The sequence below is a fragment of the Cryptomeria japonica genome, chromosome 10 (genome assembly GCF_030272615.1).
Source record: "Cryptomeria japonica chromosome 10, Sugi_1.0, whole genome shotgun sequence".
In the NCBI taxonomy this organism is placed as follows: Eukaryota; Viridiplantae; Streptophyta; class Pinopsida; order Cupressales; family Cupressaceae; genus Cryptomeria; species Cryptomeria japonica.
This window is the reverse complement of record NC_081414.1, coordinates 169,985,458-170,003,560: the sequence shown is the minus strand read 5'-3', so window position 1 is coordinate 170,003,560 and position 18,103 is coordinate 169,985,458. Positions and strand designations below refer to the sequence as shown.

Here is an 18,103-nt window from a genome sequence, read left to right as displayed (position 1 = left end):
AATAACTTTGATTAGTTGACAAGACAGTTTTGTGGCAGTTCGAACCAAGATAATTCCCTACGTTGTATCCACATTCTTATAAATGTTGTGTTGGAGTTCGATGTTTTTTTAGATGAGTGAATGTGAAACAAAGAGTAAATACATCGTGTGAATGATCAAATGTTGTGAGGAACATGCATCATGTAAATCTAGGAAGGAGTACAACTTTGTGATCAAATTTTTACTACAAGTAACTACAAACTCTCTGTAGATTACAGTGGCACAGACAAGGGTAATCGTATTCATAGAAGTTTGATAAATGTTTACAGTTATTGTATATTGATGTAATGATTAAGATAATATTTGTTTACAGCCACAGTATTCTGAAGTGTGAATTTTAGCAGTGATCTCTTTGGCATTCTTTTGATAGTTTTAGATTCTGAGTTTATATTGACAGGGGCTGCGAAGGTTACAGACAAACACAAGATCATCAAATATCTTGTTTGCAGATCTTTATCAGTTTTTCAGATATACAGGAACATATTATAATTCAGCATTTATTTCAATATATCATTTTGCAGTTACACAGAGACGTTTGGCATCAAGATTTACTATGATCTAGAGGTTGACTGGTATTATTGTTATATATGTAAACATTCTCTATAACTGAATTGATTCTGGAGTTGGTGTTTCAAAATTCTTGAGTTGTGTTAATTTTAGTAATCAGACTGAGAGTAAATAACAGAAACTGAAAATGTAACACATCATAGCATAAGAGCAACACACAAGAACACAGCAGTACCCTGGGAAAACCTCCCTCTTGGAGGAAAAACCCAGCAACACTATTCAGATCTGATTATATTAACGTCAGAATGTAACTAATTACAAATACACCCACCTAGGGCTTGAGAAACTCAACTTATCTGAATTACAAGTTCTGATCCGAACTTGACCAAATCCCAATCACATATAGGGCAGTCTCTAGGGCAGATATCCTTTACTCAGAATTCACCATCAAGTAGGGAATGCTTGATCAGAGGTCTCCAGACTTGCACATTGGATGAACTCACTCAACTGAGATGACATTCGCTGCTGATGTCCAATGTCTGATCACTGCTCTGCTGATCGCTTGTCTTCTTAAGGATTTCGCAGATCTCAAGGTATGGTTGCTGTCCTTCAATATGTATTTGCTGAGCCTTGGATAGATTCGCTGACCTCCAAGGAAGATTCGCTGATCTTCAAGATAATTCGAATCTATGTGAAAGGCTTCAACTTGCCTTGACTTTATGAGTTACAATGCCTTAACTTTGCTAGGTCGGCCATATGAAAATTCCCGCCAAAATATAAACAAATAATTTCATTTTACAAGTTACAAGTATAGGTCGTGACCTATTTACAAGTTACATAATTTTGGTGCCAAGCCATATTTTACATAATGTTTACACGTTATACATGCAAGTCACAGCACGTTACATGTGTATTTAACATAAATCGCCCAAATAGGGCCCAGTTAACACGATTAGAGAGCTAGGTCGGCCCAAGCTAGGAATCCGACCTAGCTATAAATCAACAGTTGGTAACTGTGAGGTTGGATTAGGACAGTAAATACTAGCAGCATTTCTCACTGTGGTTTTCTCAAGTTGGATTTCCATGTAAAATCTTAAATCTTATGTCTAGTGCCTTTTGTGGTTGCATTATTTTTAGTTTCAGTTGCTATAACTTTCAGATTTCAGTTCGAAATTTTTGGACTAAAGATTTACATCTACTACTGATTCACCCCCTCCCCTCAGTAATAGGTTTGTGTTCTACATGAACACAATTGTATTTTTTTAACTTCCTCACAAATAAATTGTAATAGTTTATTTCCAATTAAAACTAAACAAATTGAAATCAAAATAATAAATATTTGTGAATTCACAAATCTCTAAGCTATCTCATAGAGCAAAGCACTGTAAAGAAAAAATCGAAATATTTAACCATTAATAAGACAAAATCTGCGTGCACTTATACAGAATTATACCACTGATTTGGAATATGTAATTTAATTTCAAACGGCGCACTTGCACGAAAAAAGAGAATACAATTAATCCAACATAAGAACTATAAAAGAGTGAGCTCTCCTCACCTTTCCCGCTGGTCACTTCTTTCTAGTTACTTTTAGTGTTCCTCACCTTTTGTTTTTGTCCGTTCTCTTCCTCTTCCTCCAGCTTTTCATTTCATACATATGCAGGTTTGGTGAAAACGATTCAATGAAATATCCATATTATCATAAAACATATCTTTAACAGATACCCCAATAGTATATATAAGCAGTGATCAGCATTGCACTCTGTATAACTAATTTTACGAAGCCAATAGCATGGCCTAGATTGTCAAATATTCAATAGAAAAATGAAACATAGATTAAAACTTTTTAAAAACAGAAAATAAAACTTTGTCCCTTCATTATTACTGCAGGTGTGACATGGTGCACATTATCATACAAGCCTATTTTTTTGGGATAGCTTCATTTAGCATCACCAATAATCTCTGCAAGAAAATTGTCCCTGTTTGAAATGATGGAAATGATTTGCATCTCTCACAACAGTTTCTCTTGCAACAATCTTGGAGATAAATTTTGTTGTGGTGTGACAATCAGCACATACTCAAAGGTTCTTTACAATTCTAATAGTTGTTCCAAGGGTGTGTTTGACAAACCAAATGCAATTGCCAACTTTTCACTATGGTGGCAGAGAAATAATTCTTTTTCCTCCTCTTCCACATCATTAAGTAAATGTCTTGAATCTCGAAAATACCCCACTGCCTTCATCTCCCAAGCTAATCACTCCAAACTTGGATAGATCTCCTGTGTCTATGGATGTGATCTGTCTCCTACACAAAAAGCATGTATTGTTTTATGGTCTTCAATCCAACTACATCCAGGGATCTTTTTTATTGCTCTATCTTTCATCAATCTCCTTACCATTTGAACCTCCTCCCACCTGCCCATATCTGCATAGATGTTTGAGAGAAGAACAAAAGTCGCAGCATTCTTAGGATCCAAATCGCAAAGCAGAGTCGCTGTAAATACTCCTAAGCCTATATTCATATGTGATCTACAAGCACCAAGAAAACACATCCACACGACCACCACAGGTTTAACTGGCATCTTAATGATAAAGTTTAGGGTGTCCTCAAGATAGCCAGCACGGCCAAGAATGTCAACCATGCACACATAGTGATCAACTGTAGGTGTAATGCAGTAAGATTTACTCATGTGATTGAAGTATGTGCAGCCCTCATCCACCAAACCTGCATGGCTGCATGCACATAAAACACAAGCAAAGCTTACAATGTCTGGGTGTGTTCCAGATTGCTTCATTAATTCAAATATTTTGAGGGCATCCTTGCAAAATCCATTTTGTGCATATCCTGCAATCATGGCATTCCATGAGATTACCTCTCTTTGAGGCATTTTGTCAAACAGTTCACGTGCCTTGTTTATGCTTCCACATTTTGCATACATGTCTACCAGGGCAGTGGTAACTGTTACATCTGATGAAAATCCTCCTTCCAAAACGCTTTCATGGATGTCCATACCCTGTTCCAAAGCTCCCATTTTGGCACAGGCAGGAAGGATGCTAGCAAAGGTTGTAGAATTTGGCTTTACACCTGCCAACTGCATTTGCTTGAAAGCTTCTAAAGCCTTATCAACTAATCCATTTTGTGTATATCCTGCAATCATTACAGTCCATGAGACAACATTTCTTTGAGGCATTCTGTCAAACAGTTCATGTGCCTTGATTATGCTTCCACATTTCGCATACATGTCTACCAGAGCATTTCCAACTATAATATCTGAAAACAATCCGCTTTCCATTGTGCTTTGATGGATGACCATACCCTGTTCCATAGCTCCCATTTTGGCACAGGCAGGGAGGATGCTGGCAAAGGTCGTTGAATCTGGCTTCACACCAGTCAATTGCATTTGCTTGAAAGTTTCTAGAGCCTTTTCAATAAATCCATTCTGTGCATATCCTGCAATCATTGCAGTCCATGAAACCACATCTCTCTGAGGCATTCTGTCAAACAATTCACGTGCCTTTTCCATGCTTCCACATTTTGCATACATGTCTACCAGGGCAGTTACAACTACAACATCTGAATAAATTCCACTATCGATTATGCTTTGATGGATATCCATACCCTTTTCCAAAGCTCCTGTTTTGGCACATGCAGGTAGGATGCTCGCAAATGTTGTGGAATTTGCCTTTACTCCATCCAATAGCATTTGCTTGAAAGTTTCTAAAGCCTTTTCATCAAATCCATTTTGTGCATATCCGGCGATCATTGCATTCCATGAGATGACATCTCTTTGAGGCATTCTATCAAACAGTTCGCGTGCCTTATCCATGCTTCCACATTTTGCATACATGTCTACTAGGGCAGTTGAAACTACAACATCTGACAAAAGTCCCCTATCCTGTATGCTTTGATGAATGTCCATACCCGACTTCAAAGCTCCTATTTTGGCACAGGCAGAGAGCACACTAGCAAAGGTTGTGGAATTTGGCTTTACACCTGCCAATTTCATTTGCTCAAGAGTTTCAAAAGCCTTTTCAGCAAATCCATTCTGTGCATATCCTGCAATCATGGTATTCCATGAGACCACATTTCTTCGAGAATTTATGTCAAAAAGTTCACGTGCCTTGTCTATGCTGCCACATTTAGCATACATGTCTACCAGAGCATTTCCAACTATAGTATCCGACAAAAATCCCCCTTCCATTATGCGTTGATGAATTTCCATAGCCTGTTCGAAGGCTCCCGTTTTTGTACAGACAGAGAGGATGCTGGCAAAGGATGCAGAATTTGGCTTTACACCTGTCAATTGCATTAGCTTAAATGTTTCTGAAGTCTCTTCAACAAATCCATTTTGAGCATATCCTGCAATCATTGCATTCCATGAAATGGCATCTCTTTTAGGCATTCTGTGAAACAGTTCACGTGCCTTGTCTATGCTTCTACATTTTGCGTACATGTCTACTAGTGCAGTTGCAACCGTAACATCTGATATAAGTCCCTCTTCCATTATGCTTTGATGAATGTCCATGCCCTGTTGCAAAGCTCCCATTTTGGCACACGCACGAAGGATAGTGGCAAAGCTTGTCGAGTCTGGCTTTACACCTGCCCATTGCATTTGCTTGAATGTTTCTAAAGCCTTTTCAACAAATCCGTTTTGAGCATACCCTGCAATCATCACAGTCCATGACACCACATTTCTTTTTGGTATTCTTTCAAATAGTTCACATGCTTTGTCCATGATCCCCCATTTTGCATACATGTCTAACAGAGCATTTCCAACTTTAATATCCCACAAAAATCCTCCTCCTATTATGATTTGATGGATGTCCATACCCTGTTCGAAAGCTCCCATTTTGGCACAGGCAAGTAGGATGCTGGCAAAGGTTGTAGAATTTGGCTTTACATTTGCCAATTGCATTTGCTTAAAAGTTTCTAACGCATTTTCAACAAATCCATTTTGTGTAAATCCTGCAATCATTGCATTCCATGAAATGACATCTCTCTGAGGCATTTCGTTAAACAGTTCCCGTGCCTTGTCTATCCTTCCACATTTTGCGTACATGTCGACCAGGGAACTTGCAACTATAACATCTGACAAAATTCCTCTATCCTTTATACTTTGATGGATGTGCATACCTTGTTCCAAAGCCCCCATTTTGGCACAGGCTGGAAGTACGCTGGCAAATGTGATCTTATCGGGTTGGAGACCTGTTTGTTGCATATTGTGAAACACTTTGACTGCCTCGTTTGGTTGCCCATGTTTTCTGTATGCTGAAATAATCGAATTCCATGAGAGGATGTCTCGTTCTTTCATGTGGTCAAACACTTTTCGGGCATCAACCAAACTTCCGCAGTTGATATACATGTAAATAAGCTTATTATGAAAAGTCGTGCGTGTAGCAAAGGCAAATCGCCTGTGAGCGATGAAAGAGTGGACTTTTTTCCCCTGTGAGAGCGCATTCTTGAGAATACAGTTCTGCAATAACTGAAGATACGTAGAGTAGTCTTGAGGGATACTGTGTGTAGTAAGCAGAATGTGCAGCGCCGCCTCCAACATAATGCTGCAAGATTGAGATGAGTTGTGGATGGCAATGGCATTTTATGATTGTAATAAGAGTGCGGAAAATGAGCAGTGTAATTCAGCCTACGCCAGTGGTAAGCCTGGGAGCATTTTTCAGTTAAAACAGGTTTTTAATGCCCTCTCGAATGCCGAACTGCATTCAAAAGCAAACAAACTTTAATACATAACCTGCTTGGTGTCTCGTACCACACAGTTAATCAGGATTATTTAACTGTAGAATAAGAAAGTGTGGTAGGGAAGCATAATTTTTAAATTATTCAATTAAAAATTCTTGACCTTCGCCAAATGTAATCTGAATATTAGTTTTGTGAAGATTAAAACGAACACAGAAAACATTCAACAATTAAATTAAAACGGAAATAAATAGAAAAATATACATGACAATCCATGATGCAAGGTTTTAACGTGGTTCATCATTACTGGCTACATCCACCAAAAAGCAAGGAACACTTATATTAATCAATATCTCCAATACTACAGCATACATGACTGCACTCAGTCATTTATAAACATCTCAGATATGAAACGAAGAGTCTTCTGGGGAAAACAAACAACCGTGTGATTGTTGGGCTTCATATTCCCAACAATCTCCCCCGTGAAGACCAACTGGTGCAACCATGTACAACGACATCCATGCTTCCATTCCAAACCTACATTGCACGCAGTCTGCAAGACTTTAACTGCGCAAACTCTTGTTCACAAACACTACGGATAAGCCGTCTCCAAACCAGATTTGAGTCACAAACCTGAACTCCTATTACTTTATTTGTTAATCGATTATGATCCCCTATGCTCCCTCATAACTGAAAATCCAGAAAAACAGGTTGTACAAGCACAAGCCCTTTCGTTTTATCATGACCTTGACTCACCAATTTGAAGAAATCACTGCAAGCATTTAGTAATGCCTTCAGACATTCCAGCCACATCATCGCCACGTGTTCCTCCCAACCACTGTCAGGTCGACGTAACTGCCAAGCCATGCTTACCGCACCATTATTATCACCTGCCTTAGCCTTGGTACATTTCCATTTCTGAGAATCGCACTTGCATGGGTTTGAACTTACGAAGGTTTTTCTAGTAAACCACGTTAAAACCTTGCGTCATGCATTGTCATGTATATTTTTCTGTTTATTTCCATTTTAGTTTAATTGTTGAATGTTTTCTTTGTTCATTTTAATCTTCACCATTGTCACCAGATTACCGAAACCTTAAGCAATTAAAACTTTAATACTGGAACACATAAGATCAATACCAGAATGCATAAACCAAATATCGAAATAGCAGATATACCAATTAAGCGCAAGTAACAATTAGAGAATAGATACCATCCACATGACACCAAGATTTGTACGTGGAAAACCCGGTAAAGGGAAAAACCATAGTGGGAAGCCTACCCACAGTCAGATAATACTTTGGCTCTAAGTATGTGATTACAAATTGAGGGGCCTGTACTTGCAGGAAGGCCAACAACCTAGAGCACACTGCTCATTACAAAAGGAGTCTCATTGACTACATAAAAATCCAGACTACAATCTAGAAGGAAGAATGAACTGCAATGATAGCATCTCCAATGCCTGAGTACGGTTCAAGCTCTAATTGTTCTAGTTTTGAAACCCTAAACCCTTACTAAACCTTCGCTCTATGAGTGCATCCAAAATCATCTACAGATCATTACACAATATTGATCTCATACACAAATGACCTCATATACATGATCTTCGCATTACTAACAACACCACATCCTCATATATCAAAAATGATATAATAATTGACCTATATACCCTTACAAACCTTCATGACTTATGTTGGCTTACATAGATAATACAAAAAATGATTATACATGTCGGCTCATTACATATATACATAAGCAACAAAATGAATAGTTGATAGCCGGATCTCCCAATGATGTCGGCTTCCTATACCGGTATCCATAGAATCCTTCCTACCGGTGAAGATACCTGCTGGTGTCGGTGAAGTGTCTGTTGGTGAAGTACCAAACCAAAGAATGAAGCTGAAACATGTTGCCATCGATGACAACATATGAAACCAATCAAATGAGTGTCAATTGTCAACACATGTATGTTGTAGTATTGGAGATATTGATTAATATAAGTGTTACCTGCTTTCTAGTGGATGTAGCTGGTAATGGTAAACCACGTTAAAACCTTGCGTCATGCATTGCCATGTATATTTTTCTATTTATTTCCATTTTAGTTTAATTGTTGAATGTTTTCTCTGTCTGTTTTAATCTTCACAAGTTTGTGCTTAAGGATTTTGAGAGGAAGGGTGTTTTTTTTGGAGTTATATGAAGCAATTATATTATGAGAATGGACATAGGTGGATTTGCAAATATAATGAGTTTATACAATTAGGCAGGGATGTGAGAAAATGGTCAATTTTGTTGTGTGTTGTGATTTATATGAAGTTCTAATGGGAAAAGATATTGTCATTTGAGGTATGGTTAAAGGTAAAAAGATTCTTTTTCGTAAGTCTATCAATAACATCATTCTTCATGTGATTAAGCTAAAGGTCATTCCAAGATATTATGATCAATAACATCATTCTTATTTTGATTAAGCTAAAAGCCACACCAAGATATTGTAGTCCAACTTCATTCTTCATTGTAATTGTAATTAAGCTAAAGGAATCAAAGATTAATTCTAAGCAACTTTTCAATGTTAGTTGCATGGTGACATGTCTTTTGTTGAGCATTTTGAGTCATGAGTGGGGACATGTCTTTCATTAGGATTTTGAATCATGGGCGGTAAGATGTCTTTCATTCATAATTTTGAACTATGCCCGAGTGCATTATCTCTTTGAATAGTATCATGATATCTACAACATGGCCCCAAATGAAAAGAAAAAAAGTCAAGATCAATTATGTGAGGAAGTGAAATATATTTAATTTTAATTGTCTATCCCTTTACCAACCTTACAAGAACAAGCAAGTCAACTTTGAAGAGCCATTTATGTTTTAAAACTAGCCATATGAAGAAAAAAAATGATTTGAGAACCCCCTCAAAGCTTCTTGGAAAAAACTTTAAAGTTCACCTAAAGAGGATTGGACAAAGCTATTTATTTTATGCACGAATTTGAAGGACCGATATGGGATTATGTGTAAAAGCTCCCTAAGACGTAGAGTGAAAAAGGACCTACATCTAGAGAATTAGCTTGGAAATGAACTAGTGAGTTAATATACCCTTAAGTGGAGAATGAGCTAGTAAATGAACTAATTTGTTAGGAAAGTTAAGTTTAAGTTAGGGGGAAGAAATGAAAAAAATACTCAAACATGGTGTTGGAATGTTATTGCCAACAATCTCTAAGAAAGTATGAGTTCCTATGCTCAAGATTGTTGCAAGGTTGGTCAATGAATGAGAAAAATGAAGGTATTCTTCCTACACTTTAGGTTCTATAAATTTAGGGTACATAATCCTATTCAATATAGTAGTTTTAAGATGTGATATACTTGTATTACAATGCATAGCAAATATAAGGATTTATACAATGTGACAAGAGTGTTTTATATCAAGGGGAAGAACAATTACTTTCCGTGTATCATCAACACTCTTAGTATGAATGAAGTAAAATAATTTATAGAATTAAGTTAGTCTTCCTTTCACTTCTCATGTTTGAAATAAAATAGGTTGGGAGATGGTTTTCAATATGCAGATCATTACCTTCTAGATGGAATCACATAAGTCCTTGGTTCAATGCCTCAATTGTATCTCATAACAATAATATTCTTTGTGATTTATGTACATAGCATTGCCTTACAATAATAAAAACTCGTTGTCTCGGAATCCAAGCTTGTGGGGCTTGCTTGAGTTTATAGAGAGACTTAATCTAAAAACTAATGAAGACCCTTAAATGAATCCCTATGGTCATTCCATCTAAAAATCCTCCTATAAATCTATGTAAAGAAGCACACTCTTCACATTCATCCTATTAAATGAATTCCTATTTTTTAAAGTGTTGTTTTGTTAGAGTTTCACTTTTTTCCAATTGTTGGAACCGTTTAAGCTCTTTCACACAAGCAAATTCCTAACCAAAATTTCATCACAATTTCCCCTACAACAACTCACCAAAATTACCAACATAAAACAAAACAAATTTGAAACTCAATAGGATTATTTTGGGGGGATGCAGGAATACCCATGAGCCCATATGCTCTTGCATCAATTTATTTACCATTATCTCAATCCTAATTACTCAATAATCCTATCCTATAGGTTCTCATGCTCATGGATGCCATATAGGGCCATTATTGTAATTCCATGAATATTTTTGGCTATTGATGACTACATCACCATTATCATGCTTCTCATGATGTACTCTTCTAGCAATGAGTATTAAATACTTACATTCTTGGATGAGTATATGCACTTAGATTCTTATCACTTTTTACTAGTTTTATCACATTGTGTTTATGATTATCTCACGATGAATTCTATTATCGGTTTGTCTATATGCTTATATTTATTATTGATATATCTAATAAGATCTTATTTTAATTAGTTACTCCCAATGAGGGCAATCAATTGAAATGGGGCATGCATGATAATTAAAGTTCTCATTTTTGTAATTGATCTATCTTGCAAGTTAGAAGCTACTCATATAATCTTATAGCCCTTGTCTTACAAGAATTCATGGAGAAAATATATGAAAACGAAAATAATATGGAAGAAGAACTTATGTCCTTTATGGATTGTAGGTTCATCTATCTATTTCATTTACTTTAAGCATGCTTAAGACTAATACATGCTTAGAAATTCATGATCCATTGTTATATATTGGCATGAACCTCAAAGAAGGCAAAGTGTAATGGTGAAAAAACCATCCTTAAAATGTTTGTAATTTAGTTTTATGCCTAATTTAGAACAATATCATTTAGCTACAATTGGTATATTTGTTTGATAGTTGGCTTAGCATACATAGCGTTGCTCACACCTTGCCCATAAGTATCACTTATTCCTATGTTTATGTGTATGCAATACCTATCTAGTTAGTTTCTTTGCTTGATTTTAATAATTAATTTAGTCCTTATCTATAATATAATCTTATTATACATAGATCCAGCATGTTGTTTGACCAAAATCATATCTATGGGTGTAGGGTCATCCCCACAACCACAATCTTGATCATCTAATTATCAAAAATAAATCAAGCAATCATTCAACAATTCATGCTCATGTTTGGAGCTTATTGTCTACGAAGGTATTTTTATATATTGCTAGCTTGATAAAAAAAGCCCCAAGAGTATGATATAGAATGTCATTGTTTAATATTTTACTCTTCCAAGTGTTCACAATTCAAGATCCAAATATCATTAGAGGTCAATTTTTTAGGTATAAAAGTAAGTTCATATTTGTGAAGTGGGTCTAGAATCATGAAGTCAATCCAATATAGAGAAAAAATGAATATTTGTATTCTAATCCACACACACAATTGCCTAGAACATTTTTTAAATGCCAAGGCATATATATAGAACTCATTACCTTCGGCAAACTACAATCATTCTTCAATTACAAATCTAAACACCACCACTTACATTGAATAGAGGTGCAATGGATACATCGATTGTATTTAATACAGGCATTGTCTTAGTATTCCATGTGATAAAAGACTAAGTTCCTCACCATTGCTATAATTAGGTCCCCTAATGTTTGAGGTGCTTTATACTACAACATAACTCTCATCATACAAATTATGAGGTGCTCTCATAATCCAAGAGGCCTCGTTATATCTATTTTAGAGCATCCGTGAGTTGGAAAACCACTAACCAAATATTTAATAGTAGAATTCACTCCACACCATGCACCTTTACATTTTAACCATTAAATATTCTTCACAAGAAAATTACAGCGAAAAACCTCCATTTTACATGACTTCAACATTGAATTTTGAAATAAGAAATTAAATCAGCCACATTTCAGCCCTTCTAAATACTTTTCCATGAATTAGCACAACATATCCTTAAAAAGAAGAACTACAAACCTAAAATGTCTACAAAATAAAATCATACTACCCAACTACTTTATAAACAAGTTTCTACAACATTCTGAGAAATTCAACCCTAAATACCTAAATAATTTTGATTTTATTTCATAATAAAATCCATTAAATAACATATTAATGACACAATAGATTGTATCATAGGTTATTTTGATTTTATTTCCTATCCTCTCTCTTTATTACTATTTATGACACGATTGTATCATATTAATCCATTCTATTCTAATATATCCAACCAACACCCCACACCCAATCTTTAAACTATTAATGCTTATTTAGCTATTTGTCACCCCCCAAATCTCTGTAAATTTTAAAAACATTAAAATCATCTTGAAATGACTAAAATCCATATTAATCAAACCTCCATTAAATCAAAATAACTCATCAAGGTATCCATCTACTTCAACAAATCAATAGTACAAGAAAAATAGTTTATATTTTTATGGATTTCCACATGGAAGCAATCTGATCTATTACATTGATTTTCACCAGAGTTCATCAATTTACATCATGCTTTCCCCTACCAATCCTGAGTATTCCTGCATACAAATCAACCATGTTCATATTCTAAATCAGGGACTCCAAATATAAGCCTCTTTACAAAATCAAAACCTTCAAATCACCTTGATTTCATTCCTTTTTCCTCCCCTCTGCAAAAATTCATGCAACTAAACAATCTGTCAACATTTCACAGAACTTCCTCCTGGGGTTTCCTGCACAGGCTTCAATTGATTGAAGAAGCCCTGAACTCATATCCATATTCCTTTATGAATGGAAAACAACAATCCGGAGGAATGCTTGCCCTTTTACTCCATGACTTCTCTGCAGCCAATAGAGCAACATAAATCACTGTCATCACCAACACACCTGCAATCAGAGGCATAGCAGATCCTTCTAATACCAACATTGTCTTTTTTCCTGCCAAAAAATAAAATTCATTGAACACCCACAGTTTTCCTGCTTTCTATCAATGCTTGGGAAGCATTTATAGATGATATTACCCAATGAAGTAAAACCTAAAATATAAGGAGACATTTAAACTTTTTTGAAACTTCAGCCACAGGTTATAGATTTTATAGAGAGGGATTCAGAGAACATAGACATGGTTGCAGGGCAAGTAATGAACATGAGCAAACTGCAAGCATTGCACCACCATACCCAATTGCCCCCTTGCTGCATGGGGAGAATAAGTAACAATATTTTTCAGATATGGAGAATCTTGGGACTTTGTTTTTGTCGTCACTGTGTAACATTAAATGAACAGGAATTATTGCCATCCCAGTGGCTTCATTATTAGCTAGAGTAGTTAGATTTCTTAGTAGGCAAGAAAGTAACTTAGTCTTACCTTTAATCTTTATTCTAAAGCTTGGACTATAACTTGGGCACGTACATTGCATCAATCGGAATATAATAATTCTAGATTCATAATGTAGCATGAATCCCTGAACAAGTGGCATTAAACCCTTTAACAGTTGAAGTAGAAGCCACTGGTATGGTTATTTCTTCTTGAATTTAATTGTAATATAACTTGCCAACTCATTAATCTGTGTAACCCATGGTTCCAATCTTGAAAACCTGTGTGCTTAGTATAGATTAATGCCAAGGACCTATATAAGAAGGAAGGATGACTTTGAAATTGGGAATGTCAAAGAAGCACTTCTATAAAAAGAGAAACAAATTGTAAGATTGGTCTTTATTTTCTGTTTTAAAATATTGTAGAAATACTATAATATCCTTTAACCTAGCTATAGAAATTAAATCTACACAAGTCAAAAGAACCAACGGACCAACGAGGAAACTCTGAAAGTGGCTATAAATGAGGTAAAATTAATTTTGGTAAAATTATGGCATCATTTCATGAAAGGATATTATTAGTCCATAGGTTATTATTATAGGTGGGAAAGTCCATCGGATTTTCTTCCTGTCGAACATGGGATTATCATGGTAAATTTTACAGTTGTCATTTTATCCTTTTCTTCCGGAAACAGGTAAACATGTCTACCAAACCACAGCACAAGATTCTACAAATCTGGAGGCCACCAAGCATTTTCCGAATCAGTCTGACAGACGTCCTCACTGTCAGAAAATACCAACAAAAAACTTCTACCATCTGCAAACCAGAAAAAAACAAATGATATAATATCCACAAAACACATACAGTATATCCAAAAACATAAAACATATTTTTCATTATTCAGAGCAATGCAAAGCATTCTACCATTGGGGGATTAAGCTCTTTCATGCATAATGAACTTGCCACAACTGTAATTTTCCAAGTAAACTCCACTAACACAAATTCAACAGCAACACCAGATAGAAAAACATGCATCAAACTCAATAGCAACACTAAATGTAGAAACCTACAACAGAACAAAATCATATCCAAAACGGATTTCATTCGGACCATCAACTTTGACATCAATGACAACACAATTCAAATATTTAACAATCAACTCAAAAATTTTCAACATGGTTGACAACTTTACCATTCAAATATTTTTAACTAAAAAATCATAGTGCAAGGCTTCCCAATACAAATAGAAAAATTTGTTCAATCTTGACATAACTACTTTTTTCTTAATATCCGATCACAGAAACTTGTGTATCATATACTGCTAATTACTAGAATCTTGCGTTTTGATGTGCTTCCTAGTTGATTCCAGTAGATTATATTGTTGACATACCAAGTTTCCCTGTAAACAGACGATGCAAACTGAAATACCTAGAGGCTCTCTAGGAAAAGTGTTTCTGTAATTCTTCTATGAACTGTCCTTGAAATGTATCAAAACAAGATGTATAGAGCACTTGTACTGCCTTTGCCTTGAAATAAATGAAATCTTCTGTGGCATATGTTCTTATCCTATAAAAAGAAAAAAAAGATGTATAAGGAAGTAGTACAAGGCGCCTATTAATGCGACTCTTGTAAAATTTCCTGACAATTTGCGGAAAATGACAAGAAAAGCATGCTCATTACTATGTAATATCAGCAATTGAATCTCAAGAAGACACCAACAACAGGTTTACATGGACATTACGCATGCAGACCTCTTTGCATACATATTACCAAATGTCTGAAGACACCAACTACTACATACATGGACGTTGCACATACTATTCTTACTGCATATACAATTCCATATACACCTACAGAATACATATTTATATATATCCCCTTACATGGCCTAATAGACTGGTCTAAAGCATTAAAATGTAAACTACACTAGTATTCAAGACTTAGTAAGATATCAAAAACATTACTAAAATATATTATATTATTCATCAACCAATTCCGTGGCATATTATTGTTGGAAAGTAAATTCTCCCGCAAACTTCAGTCTCTACCGTCAGCTTCCAGTGCCACCGTTTACAGCCTCTTACACCGCATGCATGTTAAGAATGTTCTGGAAACCACCGACTAACATGCACCGACCATACACTGTTGTGCAAGCAATTCATCCTTAGTTATAAATTTAGACAAACTGTTTAGAAGTAGTTTGCATATTTATTCATGCAAATTTCATAAGACAGAGTCCAAAACTGTTTGTTCGATCCTCTATAAAAGAGAGGAGTTGTAATGCATTTTTCAATGAATAAAAATTAGTTTTGTATGTTGTAGCATACGTTTATCTCTCTCAGTTTCTGTTATTTTTATTTTTCCTTTGTAAGCTATGTCGAAATGGGTAAAGATATACAATTTGGAAGACATTTTTTCTTTTCTTTTGCAATTAAGGAAGATCAATATTTGCCCTAGAAACTCTAAAACATTTTAGGTTTTATAAAGGAATGATGGAATAATCAGTAGAATTTTTATATTGATGCTTTCATTTAAGTCTATAATTTTTTTTAAAAAAATTTACAATCCTAACACACTAAAATGTATGCACAATTATACTAGGGCATCTTAGGAAGTAACCATACTAGAGAGTTGCTTCCTAGGAGTCTTCCCCCCTATGGACTTATAGGCTATCTACTTTATACGGGCCATCCTTCTTCCTTCAGATAGATCTAAAATCATCAAATCAAAAAATGATTAAGACTTTGCCATATCCCACGAACAATTAAATTTCTAATCATCCATTGTAGACCAATAATGGACACAAATGCTAATCAAAATCCAATTACTTTTAACAATTTTACCATACATTAGCTTTCTGATATAGAGCTTTCATACCCACTTTAGAAAATGAGATATCCAACCAAAATCTGCAAAATAGAGGTTTAATTAACTAAGCAATTGTACAAACAAGGAAGGTGGTCTGTAGAGGCAGTGTTGTTTTCATTGTATGTGTTGGAATTTTTTTTTACCTAAACATTTTGAACATGAGAAATAGGCATCAGATTTGTGAAAAACAAACACGAGAAAATTTTTCAATGGGGAGTTCTCCACATATAATAGCCTATCAGCTAATAATTTTTTGGAACACATTCAAACCATATCAAATCAAATTAGATTTGGATTGGGGCATCAAATCACATCTTGTCTCCAGCTTAAGAATCTGACCTTTTTAAGATTTTCTTTATGTTATATAAATATATTGAAGCGGCAGTAGGGAGATTATGTTTGGTTTGTCTCATTCTAAACATATTCGTCTTTGGTAGGGTTCTCTAATATTTTTCCTACAAACTTTTCTACTTTTTTACTCATCAACATCATTGGTAGAAAACACAATTTGTGCAAAATCTTAAGGTAAGTAAATTGCCATGGTTCCAATGTGTATTTTTTTGGAATCTATATTTGGTAGGATCATTGTTTGTTTTGTTTTGTTTTATTCTAAAATAGAGGTTTTTGTGTGTTTGATAATTAAAGGCTTATGAAAAAGGTCACTTCATTTGGTGTTTGTAATAGTGGTGGAGATATGAGAGCATGAACAAGATCAGGCTACTGGAATGACCACCTTTTCTAGAGATGGGGGAGTAGAGAGCACATGCTTACCCATCTTGTCCTTGTCTACAACTTATATGATCAATGATTCAATACTATAATAACATCTACAATAACTACACATCAACGATATACATAGCCAACATTGCATGAAAAAATTATGAAAGTAACATTATTGAGTCTAACTGAAATAAATAGTAAAGAAAAAATATCCATACCCAAAGATTCAACCTACGAAATAACTACCAAAACACAACCACTCCAAAATCTTATCCCTATATCCACAACATCAATATTTTTGAAGAGTTGTTATTGTTTCAAATCTACAAATAGCATTGACATGAAAAAGCATAAAACTATCACATCTAAGTAATATTGATGCATTTTGGATGCTTTGATGCTAAGATAAAGTAGATCTCAATTTCTACTACCTACATGTAAAGAAGCAGGGAAAAAACTATCAAAAAAATCATACAATTTAGTGTCCTTCTAAACAGGCAAGTGCACCAAGATGTGGTACCAAAAAGGTGCCACTTTTTATCTTTTCATAAAAACACGTCATTGGCATGAAATGGTCGTCCAAACCTTTGGGTTGGATTTAACCTTCGAGTTGGATGCCCACGGAAAATCCAACCCAAAGGTTTGGTGTTTTCCAATCCAAAGCATTTGGCAAGTGCCAAATATGGCACTCGCCCTATTTGGTGCTCACCAAATGTGAAAAGTGAACCTTTTGCATTTGGCTAGCGCCAAATGTTCTACATTGACTAATTGTATATTTTATGAATGGTCAAAAGTTCTAGTTTGGACACGAGTAATACCGAACCCTTGAAGACGAATATATACATGAAATATAACATTTTAGTTATATTTCATGTATATATTGGCAAGATGTTTGAGAGTGGTTTCAAATCTCTAGAGCTGTAATGTAGATTCTAGGTTTTAGAAGATCATATAATTTTTAGACTTAGTCAATTTTCAATGATCAACATGCTCCTATCATCTTTTTCTCACTCTCTCCATCTCACTCTTTTTATCTCCCCCAAACTCTAGACTTATATATCTTTCTCTATCACTCTTTCTATGTC

General features: G+C 35.1%; 1 protein-coding gene and 1 long non-coding RNA gene across 2 annotated transcripts; both read right to left on the bottom strand.

The window, feature by feature from the left end:
* Nucleotides 1-2,057: 2,057 nt before the first annotated feature.
* On the bottom strand, nucleotides 2,058-6,351 carry LOC131045230 (pentatricopeptide repeat-containing protein At2g39620-like). Its single transcript, XM_057978778.2, has one exon. The coding sequence runs from the start codon at nucleotides 6,098-6,100 to the stop codon at nucleotides 2,831-2,833; it is 3,270 nt and encodes a 1,089-aa protein (XP_057834761.2). The 5' UTR covers nucleotides 6,101-6,351; the 3' UTR covers nucleotides 2,058-2,830.
* Nucleotides 6,352-12,553: 6,202 nt separating this feature from the next.
* Nucleotides 12,554-13,516, bottom strand: LOC131859370 (uncharacterized). Its single transcript, XR_009359093.1, has 2 exons — nucleotides 12,760-13,516; nucleotides 12,554-12,675 (listed from the first exon to the last, which is right to left on the bottom strand). It is a non-coding gene; the product is annotated as an uncharacterized LOC131859370 (long non-coding RNA).
* Nucleotides 13,517-18,103: the final 4,587 nt, after the last annotated feature.

What these genes read in the sequence shown, in the direction of transcription:
- LOC131045230 (XM_057978778.2), bottom strand. Translation starts at nt 6,100, where the DNA reads ATGTTGGAGGCGGCGCTGCACATTCTGCTTACTACACACAGTATCCCT.